A 14,773-nucleotide genomic window follows, 5' to 3' on the forward strand; every position below is an offset into this window, starting at 1 on the left:
GTCTCTTTCATAAATAAATAAATAAATATAAATGATATATATAAATGAGGTAGACCCCCTCGAGTTGGTCAATTGAAAAGTAGCTCGCCTGCAGAAAAAGTGTGGGCACCCCTGGTATAGCATGTTCTATATGTTATTGTTATTTGAATGACTCTTACCATAATATGTTAGGTTAACATACCAGGCACCTTATCAGTTGGTTATTTATGCCTCATATAACATACACTTATTCATCCTGTTGTTCACTATTCTTTATTTATTTTAAATTGCCTTTAAAATGTCTATTCTTGGTGTTGGGTTTTATCAAATAAAATTCCCCCAAAAATGCAACTTATATATATTTTTTCCTTCTTTATTATGTATTTTCAGCAGGTACCACTTATACTCCGGAGCGACTTATACTCCGAAAAATACGGTATTAGCTATATTGTTACTACAAGTGCTAACGCAGATGAACTATTCTTAGTGGCGGCGTGATCAGAGAGAGCTGATTGACTGAAACTTTTATTAGTAGATTGCACAGTACAGTACATATTCCGTACAATTGACCACTGAATGGTAACACCCGAATCATTTTTTCAACTTGTTTATGTAGGGGTCCACGTTAATCAATTCATGGTAAGCTAACTAGCTTATGCTGCTATATTAATATATATTGAGCTGCTGCATCGCCTCTGAGTTGGTAAAAGTTAATTTTAGATGATAAATCATGCCTCTCGCCTGCATAGTAGAAAGTTGTGGTTGTAAACCGAAACGTCGGTCGTCTTTAACGTTCAACTTAGACCCAGACATGGCGAAAAAGACACAAAAAGACGCATTTTTTTAATCTTATGATTAAGCCTTTATCTAAACGAGAAGCTATACACATCCTAGTGAGAGCAGACGTTGTACAGTAAGTGATTGTGTTATGTTTGTAGTCTGTTTTTCTTGCTTAGCACTTAGCAATGCTGCTACATGATGCTTAGTGTTTCACAAAATTTGGATCTGTTTAGCACTTGTAGATCATCCTCCTCATATTCAGGTTCCAAAATATCAGTTTCTGGATCATCATCATTTTGCCCCAAAGTAATCTCCAATGAAGTCTGCCATGATTAGTAGTGTTGTTGTCGAAGGGAATAGCGAACATTGTGATATTAATACGTCGCTGTGTGCTTAAAATGGAGCAAAATATGTAAATATGACATTTTATTATGAATGTAGCGTTGCTACATGACATACAGAACAAACTCGTTGCATGGATGTAAAAGGGTGGGGATTTTTGGATGTTTTTAGAGCCCAACAGCGCATTTTGTTACGATAAACAAGTAATAAATAATTACTTTTGCATATCACTTACATATACAAAGTTTCCAAAGCATTCTAAGTCATAAAAAACAGCAAGTACGAGGTGGATAACAAAGCACATTATTCTGACCTTTAATTCCTCTAAAAATCTAAATATTTATTGGCAGAAATAGTAGAAAAACGGCGACGATGTTGAGGCATACAGTAAATCTAAATAATCTGCAAAAACCACAAGAAGGCAAAGCACGCGGCCATGTCGGCGTGGTTTTGGCAGCAGCAATAACCCTGCATTACTTGCTTAGCCGCTGCTCCGTCGCCATAGCAACCGCCACGTGACACAAATCTGATCTGCTATCAGTTCACGCTCCCTCGCTGCAGGGAAACCAAAAGAAGGTTCTCCTAAATCCGCCGGTTCTTGTTTCTTTACAAAAGGCGACATCAAAGATCAAAGCGCCGATATCACGATACTGGTGTTGGTGCGATACGTAGGCAGAAACGCTGCACACGCAAGTGTACAAAGAAGTAGGGTTGCAATGATTAATCGATTGAATTAATTAGGAAAACGCTTCGATTGATATTGTTTTTTTGATCAATCTTTTAATAAGTGTAACTAATAAACATTTAATAAGCATAGAAAAAGGTCAAACAAGTTGACTAAAAGGCAAAGGATGTTACAACACGGTCACTTGAAGGTACTATAAGTGAATTAGATGTAAAACAAGGTAAATAAAGAATAAAAGATAAATAATAGAAGGGACAAAAGTAAATACAATACAAAAGACGATGAAAAACGTTACATAGAAGGTAAAACAAGGTAACTAAAAGGTAAAAGTAGTAAATTAACATAAAATAGGGTAAATAAAAGGTAAAAGAGAGAATATAGAAAGCAAAATATGTCAATAAAGAGTAAAAGATGAATAAATGTTAAGAAAAGGTAAAGGGACAAAAGTAAATACAATACAAAAGACGATGAAAAAAGTTAAATCGAAGGTACGTAAATCAAGGTAACTAAAAGGTAAACAAACATAAAATAGGGTAAATAAAAGGAAAAAGAGAGAATATAGAAAGCAAAATATGTAAATAAAGAGTAAAAGATGAATAAATGTTAAGAAAAGGTAAAGGGACAAAAGTAAATACAATACAAAAGACGATGAAAAAAGTTAAATAGAAGGTACGTAAATCAAGGTAACTAAAAGGTAAACAGTAAACAAACGTAAAATAGGGTAAATAAAAGGTAAAAGAGAGAATATAGAATGCAAAAGATGTAAATAAAGGGTAAAAGATGAATAAAATATTAAAAAAACGGTAAACCTAAGTTAAAACAAGGTAATTAAAAGGTGAAGGTTGTCAATAAAAGGTAAAATACAGAAAACAGAAGGGACATAAGTAAATATAATACAAAAGACAATGAAAAAAAGTTAAATCCAAGTTAAAACATGGTAACGAAAAGGTAAACGTAGTAAATAAACGTAAAATAGGGTAAATAAAAGGTAAAAGAAAGAATATAGAATGCGTAGTATGTAAATAAAGGGTAAAAGATGAATAAAATGTTAAAAAAGGTAAACAGAAGTTAAAACAAGGTAAATAAAAGGATGAAAGTAGTCAATAAAAGGTAAAAGACAGATAATTGAGAGGATTTAAGTAAATATGATATAAAAGACGATAAAAAGAGTTAAATAGAAAATAAAACAAGGTAACTAAAAGGTAAACGTAGTAAATAAAGTTAAACAAAAAGTTGAAAGAAAGAATATAGAATGCAAAAGATGTAAAAGGGTAAAAGATGAATAAAATGTTAAAAAGAAGGTTAACAGAAGTTAAAACAAGGTAAATAAAAGATGAAGGTAGTAAATAAAAGGTAAAATAAAGTATATAGAAGGTAAAGGTAGTACATAATAGGTAAAATAAGGTAGTAAAAATGTAACTAGAAGTTAAAACAAGGTCAATGGAAGGTAAATGTAGCAAATGAAAGGTAAATAGAAGTTAAATAAAAGATAAAAGAAAGTAATTAAACGGTGAATAAAAGGTTAAAGAAGGAATATCGAAAGTAAAAGAAGTTAAATAGAAGGTAAAATAAGGTAACTAAAAGGTAATCATAGTAGATAAACATGAAATAGGGTAAATAAAAGTTAAAAGAAAGAATATAGAACGCAAAAGGTGTAAAAATTAAGGGTAAAAGATGAATTCAATGTTAAAAAAAGGTAAACAGAAGTTAAAACAAGGTAAATAAAAGGTGAAGGTAGTAAATAAAAGGTAAAATAAGGTATTAAAAAAGTTAAAAAGAAGATAAAGGTAGTACATAAAAGGTAAAATAAGATAATAAAAAGGTAAATAGGAGTTAAAAATAGGTCATTGAAGGTAAAGGTAGCAAATAAAAAGTAATAAGTTAAATAAAAGATATAGGAAAGTAAATAAACGGCAAATACAGGGTAATAATAACAAATAACAAGTAATAACAAAATAATATCGAGGGTAAATAGAGGCTCAAAGAAGATAAATACGAGGTAAAAGAACGAATATCAAAAATAAAAGAAGGAATATCAAAAGTAAAATAAGTTAAATAGTAGGTCAATTAAGTTAAAGAAAAAGTAAAAGAAGGTAACTGAAAGATACAAAATAATAATTGAGGGTAAATAGAGGCTCAAAGAAGATAAATACAAGGTAAAAGAAGGTGGTAAGGGCAAAGACAAAAATCTGTGTTTATTTGAACTATTTCCCTAAAATACACATTGATGCTATAAAGTGTGTTGTATCTGATCAGTGGAACAAACTCATCCTTAGATTACTCAAATATTGGATGGCTGTAGTCCTCAAAAGAAGCAAAGTGCTGTGAAAGGGGAATTATTCATCCAATAGTCCATCACGTGACATCCAGTCCATTCCTGAAGGCCTCCAAGCTTTTCATAACAAAGGATTAGACTGACAATGATCACGTCCACCTATTACATCATCCTCACATCATCAATAATCATTGCAACAACCTTTATTTGGGGACACTAAAGATTACAATGAAGGTAATCACCCCCTGCGACCCCGAAAGGAACAAGCGGTAGAAAATGGATGAATTTATATGTATATATATATATATACTGTATATATATATATATATATATATATATATATATATATATATATATATATATATATATATATAGTTTCTCAGCTTGCTCGCATTTCTGGCTCGAAATGAAGGCTAATTAGTTTTTAGCGTAACGTTAGCTCATTTTGCTGTGTGTGTGTGCGTGTGTGTGAGGGGCAGCAAAGCCCTGTCTGTTATTTCACATGAACTAACATGAACTCCACGGTGTTCAGGGATGAATAGTCTCTCCTATTGCTATTGTACTATTTTTTCAGCTATAGTTATATTAGTCATTAGTAATGTAGCAGCCCAGTTCTGAATGGCAGGGTCCCTGCTATCACATGTTGACAAAAATATTATAACATTTACATAATAAAATTCAACTACAGGCTTCCCAAATGCTGTAATAAATTAAGCATGATGAGTTGACTTGAAACTGTTTAATGTTGCACTTTTTACATGTAGAAGAAATTTTTTTTCATTTTATTTAATCAAAGCAACAACTTGAGGCAGTTTAATGTGGATTAACGTGGACAGAATTATTATAGTCTTCCCAATGTTAAAAGGATAAAACCATTGTTTACAAATTTGGTAAATAAATAACCAAAACATTTATATTTTGTTGTTTTCTTACTGTACCGATAATGAACCGAAACGTGACCTCTAAACCGAGGTACGTACCGAACCAAAATTTTTGTGTACCGTTACACCCCTAGTGTGCACCTGTTTTACTTATATGTGAGCACACAACTTGTGCACTTATTTTACATACTTATATATGTGCACATGACTTCTGCAATTTATTAATGCACTCATTGTACACAGTTATAATTGTGCACTTAAACCTGTGCACTTTATTGGTGTACCGAACCGAAATTTTTGTGTACCGTTACACCCCTAGTGTGCACCTGTTTTGCGCACTTATATATCAGCACACAACTTGTGCACTTATTTTACATACTTTTATATGTGCACATGACGTCTGCAATTTATTAATGCACTCATTGTACACAGTTATAATAGTGCACTTAAACCTGTGCACTTTATTGGTGCACCAATTTTACACATTTATACAAGTGCATTACGTATTTACACATAACTTGTGCACTTGATTAATGCACTTATTGTACACACTTGTATATTTACACTTATTTTACACACTTATATACAGTATGTGCACGTAACCTGTGGACTTTATTGGTGCACTTAACACACTTAACATGTGCGTTTAACTCTTAAAATGTCAGTGCCTGGAAGAAGTCTGTATTCAACCTTAGATTGAAAAGCTTCACAATACAAAAACAGTCCAACGGAATTTTCTAGTTGTGGAATATTGTAACTATTTTTGATATGTTTTATATTGTTGAATTTTTTTATAAATATAGTTATGAATATAAATATCCTTCCGCTCCCTGAATGTTGGCGCACGTCTCTCTCGCCTCAGTGCCATCCCCCGCTGGCAACTCCTAAGCAGAGGTGGGTAGAGTAGCCAGAAATTGTACTCAAGTAAGAGTACAGTTACTTTAGAGATTTATTACTCAAGTAAAAGTAAGGAGTAGTCACCCAAATATTTACTTGAGTAAAAGTAAAAAGTATGTTGTGAAAAAACTACTCAAGTACTGAGTAACTGATGAGTAACCTGATTACGGCGACAAATAATGGACAAAAACATAAAAATAGCAATGAGCAAATTCAGAGCCAGGAATATCTCTTAAGCAACTAAAACAATAATATATATTAAATAATAGTACATTAAAATAAGATAGAAAAATGGCACATTGAGCCACAATAACTTAACAGCACCATAGGCTCAGTAGGCATTCATTGATTTGATTGATTGATTGATTGATTAAAACTTGTATTAGTAGATTGCACAGTACAGTACATATTCCGTACAATTGACCACTAAATGGTAACACCCCAATAAGTTTTTCAACGTTTATCAATTACTTAATAAATGACCAAGTCGAGGTGATCGACCTCATATATACATATACATACACACACACACACACATCAAACATACACACACAAATAATTTCTACACACACATATCATATATATATATATATATATATATATATACATACAGTATATTATTTTTATTTATTTATTTTGCCGTTTTTGTTCACATGTTAAAGGTGTTTTAATGAATATACATGCATGTTTAAAAAATAGATTCCTATCTTTCATGAAGACAAGAATATAAGTTGGTGTATTACCTGATTCTGATGACTTGCATTGATTGGAATCAGACGTCCATGTTTTCAAATGGAGGAGAAAAAAAGTTCCTCTTTTCTGTCTAATACCACATGAAAGTCGTTGGTTTTTGGCATCTTATTTGTCCAGCTTCTATATTCGTTTTTATACACTTTACAAGAAATACATTGGCGGCAAACTCCGTAGCTTGCTAGCTTGTTTGCGCTGGCTTTCGGAGACTCTTATTTTGTTAACGCAGGCGCGATGGAGCGGCGCTTTTATTGTGAAGACAGGAACTGTGCGATCAGTCTTTAGGCTTTTGACGGGAAGTATGGTCGAAATAAAAAGTGTCTTTTTTCCTTTACACTTTTGATTGATTGATTGAAACTTTTATTAGTAGATTGGACAGTACAGTACATATTCCGTACAATCGACCACTAAATGGTAACACCCCAATAAGTTTGTCAACATGTTTTAAGTCGGGTTTTACGTATCATGGTCATGTGACCGCCTGGCTCTGTTTGATTGGTTCAACGTCAAAAGTGACTGCATGTGATTGGTGAAACGCAGGCATGCGTAGATTCTACTTTGAAGCTCTGTCATAAACCAAAACAAACATTAATAGATCGATAAAAAAAAAAGTAGCGAGTAGCGAGCTGAATGTAGATAAATGGAACGGAGTAAAAGTAGCGTTTCTTCTCTATAAATATACTCAAGTAAAAGTAAAAGTATGTTGCATAAAAACTACTTGTAGAAGTACAATTTATCCCAAAAGTTACTCAAGTAAATGTAACGGAGTAAATGTAGCGCGTTACTACCCACCTCTGACTCCTAACCACTTAGGACACCTCTGAAGGTCTCTTAAATATCGTGGAGAGTAGGAGTGATTCTTAGACTTAAAAAAGTTGATAAATAGCTTTTATTCTTAAGTTTGAGAGTAGGACTAAATTTCGCAAATTCTCAGGACTTAAGTGTAAAATGGCGCTCTAAGAGGCTTGATAAATACGGCCCCAGCTTGATAAAAGCAAAACTACTCACCCTTTGAGATGTTATGTAAGGGGAACTGTCGCCCGGTGGCCTTTTATAGGTACTGCATTAGCTGTGTGCTAATCGTTACCCTTCCCCCCCCCCGCAGCGAGCAGCCCATCTTCAGCACGCGGGCGCACATCTTCCAGATCGACCCGGCCACAAAGAAGAACTGGGTGGCCACCAGCAAGCACGCCGTCACCGTTTCCTACTTCTTTGACAGCACCAGGAACGTGTACCGGATCATCAGCCTGGACGGAACCAAGGTCCTGGATGACACGTAAAAAAGCCACATTGCTGGGCCTCTGGCCTTGTTGTTTACGCCTTGGTGAGGCTCTGGATAAATGTGCTCGGGCGCGCGTGTGTTGTCAATGTGATAGCATCGAGGGAACCGGGAGTACCTCCTACTGGCAGGTACAAGCAGGAACTGATGCTAATGCTAGCTTATTGAACGGCCTTGGACTCCGCAGTCTCCCCATGGCTGCAGCTGCCCGGTACACGCAAGAGGCCCTCGTTGCTCTCTGATGTTAGCATGTAGCTGTGGATGATGGCATGGCGATTTACAACAAAATAAATGTAGCGTTAGCTTACCCTGTCTTGATGTCCACGTGGATGCAGCTGCCCTCAGTCTCCATGAAGATGTAAATGCATTGTCGCATTCTGACAGCATGTAGTCTGGCTGTGTATGATGGCATGGGTAGTTTAAACAAACAAAAAAAAATGCCCACTTGCTGGCTTAAGCTTACCCTATTCTGTGTGGACTCCGCAGTCTCCCCATGGCTGCAGCTACCCGGTACACGCAAGAGACCCTTGTTGCTCTCTGATGTTAGCATGCAGCTGTGGATGATGGCATGGCGGTTTACACCAAAATAAATGTAATGTTAGCTTACCCTGTCTCGATGTCCACGTGGATGCAGCTGCCCTCAGTCTCCATGAAGATGTAAATGCATTGTCACATTCTGACAGCATGTACTCTGGCTGTGGATGATGGCATGGGTAGTTTACACAAACGAACAAAAAAAAGCCCACTTGCTGGCTTAAGCTTACCCTATTCTGTGTGGACTCCGCAGTCTCCCTTTGGCTGCAGCTGCCCGGTACACACTAGAGGCCCTCGTTGCTCTCTGATGTTAGCATGTAGCTGTGGATGATGGCATGGCGGTTTACACCAAAACAAATGTAGCGTTAACTTACCCTGTCTCGATGTCCACGTGGATGCAGCTGCCCTCAGTCTCCATGAAGATGTAAATGCATTGTCGCATTCTGACAGCATGTACTCTGGCTGTGGATGATGGCATGGGTAGTTTAAACAAACAAACAAACAAAAAAAGCCCCCTCGCTAGCTTAAGCTTACCCTGTTCTGTGTGGACTCCGCAGTCTCCCCATGGCTGCAGCTGCCAGGTACATGCAAAAGACCCTTGTTGCGCTCTGACATTAATAACATAGAAGTTAAGACAAAAATAAACACACCTGCTAGCTTTAGCTTACCCTGCTGCAATGTACCAGCTCTGCATTTGTGGACTCCGCAGTCTCCACCTGGCTGCACGCTAGAGCCCCTCGTTGCACTCCGATGTCAGCATGTAGCCGTCGATGACAGCAAAACAAACACACTTTCTAGCGACAGCTTACGGTGTTGCTATGTCTTAGCGCTGTGTTGTCGGGCTCCGCAGTCTCCACGTTGCTTCATCTGCCCTCAGTCCCCTAGCCAGTATGGTAGGGCGTGCTTCTCCTCCGTCGTAGCTTGTTAGCATGTCCTCAGTCCTCATTGGGCGGTATAGCTCGGTTGCTATAGTGGCCATGCCAGCAACTTGAGGGTTCTGGGTTCGATCCCCACTTCCGCCATCCTAGTTATTGCCGTCAACCTTGGACACTTTACCCACCTGCTCCCAGCGCCACCCACACTGGTTTAAATGTAACTTAGATATCGAGTCACTGGAGAAAAGCGCTATATAAATACAATTGACTTCAGTCATAACGAGACATGCTGGCAAGCGGCGGTGTTAGAGTGGTTGAAGTGTGATGTGTGTTTGTGGTGTCGCGCAGGCCGTCATCAACAGCACCATCACCCCCAACATGACCTTCACCAAGACGTCGCAGAAGTTCGGCCAGTGGGCCGACAGCCGCGCCAACACCGTCTACGGCCTGGGCTTCTCGTCCGAGGGCCACCTCAGCAAGGTCTCCATCCACCGCCGCCCGTCGGCGTGGGCGACGGCCAGTGACCGGGCCACTTTTCTTTCCAGTTTGCAGACAAGTTTGCGGAGTTCAAGGAGGCGGCGCGGCTGGCCAAGGAGAAGAACCAGGAGAAGACGGAGTTCACCAGCACGCCCTCCCAGGTAAACAAACACGGCCGCCTTTTACGCCCGATTCTTCTTTAGCGCCCCTGCTACGTCACGCGTGCTCAGCTAACGCCCGTCGCCTGCCTCTGCCCGACCGCTCCACAGGGCGGCGCTGTGACACGGACGGTGTTAGCGGCCAACAAACACGCTTTAAAGAAGGTAAACGTAACACGATGGCCCTTCCCACCCTTAAACAAGCTCCTCCCACGTCCCGTTTTGGTGGCATCGTCTTTGGTCTCCTCCCACGCCAGACCAACTCAACTTCCCCTCCCCCCGTTGGTCGCCATGGCAACGCGGGCCCGCCAGCAATGACATCCAAACGTTTGTGTCGCCCAGGAGTCCACCGGCGGTCTTGCCCCGCCGTCGCCTTTGACCTCTGAGAGCGTGAACGGCAACGAGGACGAGAGAGCGGCGCCCGACACGCCGCAGCCCTTTGAAGCTCGGGGAGGAGCGGAGCCTTCCCACAATGCACTTGTCTTCTCCCACAGGTGGGTGACGCACTTACAATCTCACAATAATAACACAAATGCTGCTTTCAAGATGTAACACAAACTACTTCATATGTTTAAAAAAAAAGTTTTTTAAACTAACTATCAGACAAGAATGAAATGATAAATTCATTTTAATAAGATTATTTAGGATCACCTTTCACAATTTCACTTTGTTTTTATTTAATTTGATTAAAACTACTTATGTCACTTATTAAATCATTTGGTCGTGAATTAAATCATTTTAATTAATTAACATTTACCGTAATTTACTCATTTTTATTGTTTATTTCATTTGGAAGAAACAATGCATCAGAGAAATTTCCAGAAAAAAGCCACAAAGTTTCTCTCGCATGAAAACATGCGACATATTTCATATCAATAATACTCCTGTATGTTAATATATTTTATTTTATTTTATCATTTCACATCATTTTAATTTTCTTATTTATAAAATGTATCTTCATATTAGAAATATGGACAGTTTAAATCATAATCTAATTTAAGAAATAAAAAACTAAAAATGCATCATATTTTATCATTTTTATTTGTAATCCTAATTAAATGTATTTTGTATCAATTAAATCTGTAAACTTTAAATATTGTATTATAATTTGATTTTCAACTACAACAAAAAAGGCCAATAAAAATGTTGATGTATTTTTATTATTAGTCCACGCTTTTGTTGCATTTAGTTTTTATTTTCAATATTATTGAAATACATATTTTTGTATATTTGAAATATCCATCCATTTCCTACCGCTTGACCCTTGAGGGGTGGCGGTGGATGCTGGAGCCTATCTCATGTAAAATTTAAATATATAAAATATTGTAATTATATGTACCCAAAAATATATACAATTATAATTGTTGTATTTTATCGTTTTCATTAGTAATGCTGATAAAATGTACTTTTTCAATAATTCAAATATGTAAAATCTAAATATTCTATCATAATCAAAATGTATTTAAAAATACGATACAAATAACGATACAAATGCAGCTGAGATAGGCTCCAGACCCCCCGCGACCCCGAAAGGGATAAGCGGTAGAAAATAGATTGATGGATATCATTTGTCATTCTTGATTTTATTGTAGTATATCATCTGTTTGAAATTCTTTAAAAAATATATTTATTTTAAAAATGTAATGTTTATGATATTAAAATCATATTGTAATTATATTTAAAAATAAAAATATATTTCTTTATTTTTATAATTTAATTATAATTTTTGTATTTTATTTTTTATTCTAATAAAATATATTTATTTAAAAATATTAATATTTTGTTTGAAATTATTTAAAAAGTATATTTATTTAAGAAATGTATTGTTTATAATATTAAAATCATATTGTAATTATATTTAAAAATAAAAATATATTTCTTTATTTTTATTATTTAATTATAACTTTTGTATTTTATTTTTTATTCTAATAAAATATATTTATTTAAAAATATTAATATGTTGTTTGAAATTATTTAAAAAATATATCTATTTAAAATATGTAATTTTTATAATATTAAAATCATATTGTAATTATATATACAAATAAAAATATATATTTTTATTTTTATTATTTAATTATAATTTTTGTATTTTATTATTTTTTATTCTAATAAAATATATTCATTTAAAAATATGAATACGTTGTGTCATACTGTTGTTATACATTAAAATAAAAATGTCTATGTCAAGTTTTATTCATAATTTTTTCAAATGTTTTAATATTGTAAAGTGTATTTTATGTATTTTTAAGATATTTAAGATGTACATTAATAAATAATACAATTATGACTGGAAATAATAAAATAAAAATTCATACGTTTTTGTTTAATTTAAAATTGTTGGATTTGATTACTTTTATTTTTAATTCTAACAAAATTACATATGCACATTTTAATTATATTTTTAAAAGTAAAATAAAAATGGCATACATTGTATTATTTATAATATCATTGTATTTTATCGTTTTTATTTTTAATAAAATTGAAATTATTTTGTAAAATATCTGAAATGATGAAATTATATTTTAAAAAGTATACGTTTTTCGTTCTTACTAATACTAACAATATGTATTTTTAAAAATGGGAAATTTTAATATTATATTATAATGTAAATAAAATCTCAATAGAGAGTTTAAATTTTTTTTTTTTATATATATTAAAAATAATATATACCTTATTTCCTTGAATTGCCGCCGGCGCGCTAATAGATTTAAAACCTCTTCTCACTCCTGCGCTTACCAAAGGCATGCTGTAAAAGTAAGCATGCGCTAATTATTTTAAAACCTCTTCTCACTCCTGCGCTTACCAAAGGCATGCGGTAAAAGTAAGCATGCGCTAATTATTTTAAAACCTCTTCTCACTCCTGCGCTTACCAAAGGCACGCGGTAAAAGTAAGCATGCGCTAATTATTTTAAAACCTCTTCTCACTCCTGCGCTTACCAAAGGCATGCGGTAAAAGTAAGCATGCGCTAATTATTTTAAAACCTCTTCTCACTCCTGCGTTTACCAAAGGCATGTGGTAAAAGTAAGCATGCGCTAATTATTTTAAAACCTCTTCTCACTCCTGCGCTTACCAAAGGCGTGCGGTAAAAGTAAGCATGCGCTAATTATTTTAAAACCTCTTCTCACTCCTGCGTTTACCAAAGGCATGCGGTAAAAGTAAGCATGCGCTAATTATTTGAAAACCTCTTCTCACTCCTGCGCTTACCAAAGGCATGTGGTAAAAGTAAGCACGCACTAATTATATTAAACCTCTTCTCACTCCTGCGCTTACCAAAGGCATGCGGTAAAAGTAAGCATGCGCTAATTATTTTAAAACCTCTTCTCACTCCTGCGCTTACCAAAGGCGTGCGGTAAAAGTAAGCATGCGCTAATTATTTTAAAACCTCACTCCTGCGTTTACCAAAGGCATGCGGTAAAAGTAAGCATGCGCTAATTATTTGAAAACCGCTTCTCACTCCGGCGCTTACCAAAGGCATGCGGTAAAAGTAAGCATGCGCTAATTAATTTAAAACCTCTTCTCACTCCTGCGCTTACCAAAGGCATGCGGTAAAAGTAAGCATGCGCTAATTATTTTAAAACCTCTTCTCACTCCTGCGCTTACCAAAGGCATGCGGTAAAAGTAAGCATGCGCTAATTATTTGAAAACCTCTTCTCACTCCTGCGCTTACCAAAGGCGTGCGGTAAAAGTAAGCATGCGCTAATTATTTTAAAACCTCTTCTCACTCCGGCACTTGCCAAAGGCTTGCAGTAAAAATTTGAGTGTGATGTAAGCTTGACCTTAAATTCTACAGAATAGCTCTTAATCTTCTTCCCTTTATGCGATTTCAAATTACCGGTATTGAAATCAGCCTCCTCCATTTTGAAAATGATGACAGAGGAAGGTTCACTCGTGACGTCACGAGTTTGACCCGGCGGTAATTCAAGGCAGGCGCATATGCCTTGCGGCAATTCAAGGAAATACGGTATTCCTCACAAATGTACCCATTTGATTGGCCCATTTTTTAATTTTTTTTATTTGTGATCAGCGTTGCCATGGTAACACAAAATGTTCGTCATTCAAAATGCCCCTATTGGCATGAACGAGACCTTTCCGGCGGTATAACATATGTGGGGGTTCGTTAGCCGAATCGTGGCATATCAAGTGTAAGAGAAACGTGCGGAACTATAATAATAATCAAGTATGTGGAATAATAATGTGGGCCCATAATAATAGTATTAATAGCAGCCATCTTGTAATATTGTTATGAAGTGATAAGAATATATGTGCTAGCAAGCCACTAACGTCTACATGCGTGTCCGCAGCTCCCCGAGCGTCAACAAGCACTGGGAGGCGGAGCTAGCGGCACTAAAAGGCAACAACGCTAAGCTGACGGCGGCGCTGCTGGAGTCCACAGCTAACGTGAAGCAGTGGAAGCAGCAGCTGGGCGCCTACCAAGAGGAGGCGGAGCGGCTGCATAGACGGGTATGAAGGCCAAATTAGCAAGTTTGCCCTTTTTTTTTGTTTAAAAACCAAAAAAAAAAACTTGCGCCAAGGTGACAGAGCTGGAGTGCGTCAGCGGGCAGACCACGGCGGCGAGGTCGGACAAGACGGCGCTGAACCGCACCATCGAGGAGCTGGAGGAGGCGCTGAGGAGCAAGGAGGACGTACGTGCGCGCGCACGCTCACGTGCACGCCTGTCAACTTTGACCTCTCCGCCTCCTCTCTCGCCAGGAGTTGGAGCGTCTGAAGATGGACGTGCAGAGTGCCAACCAGTTTCACTCCCAAAGAGACTCGCTCACACACAAGCTGCAGGTGAGGAAGGGGGCGGGGCTTACACCTAGGGCTGGGCGATACGGCCTTTTTTTGATATCAGGATAT

The 14,773-nt window shown here is 36.5% G+C and overlaps 1 protein-coding gene across 2 annotated transcripts in view; it reads left to right on the plus strand.

The window, feature by feature from the left end:
• Positions 1–14,773, plus strand: part of LOC133557426 (homer protein homolog 1-like) — a 57,881-nt gene that overhangs the window by 11,194 nt on the left and 31,914 nt on the right. For both annotated transcript variants that reach the window (XR_009807766.1, XM_061907877.1), the window contains exons 2-8: positions 7,695–7,851; positions 9,626–9,757; positions 9,823–9,915; positions 10,255–10,406; positions 14,218–14,377; positions 14,449–14,559; positions 14,627–14,707. Coding sequence is in view for 1 of the 2 variants with exons in the window: in XM_061907877.1 (XP_061763861.1) it covers positions 7,695–7,851; positions 9,626–9,757; positions 9,823–9,915; positions 10,255–10,406; positions 14,218–14,377; positions 14,449–14,559; positions 14,627–14,707 (886 nt within the window). In the remaining variant the exon portion in view is untranslated. The remainder of the gene's footprint in view (positions 1–7,694; positions 7,852–9,625; positions 9,758–9,822; positions 9,916–10,254; positions 10,407–14,217; positions 14,378–14,448; positions 14,560–14,626; positions 14,708–14,773) is intronic.

Source organism: Nerophis ophidion, linkage group LG08 (assembly GCF_033978795.1).
Source record: "Nerophis ophidion isolate RoL-2023_Sa linkage group LG08, RoL_Noph_v1.0, whole genome shotgun sequence".
Taxonomy (NCBI): Eukaryota; Metazoa; Chordata; class Actinopteri; order Syngnathiformes; family Syngnathidae; genus Nerophis; species Nerophis ophidion.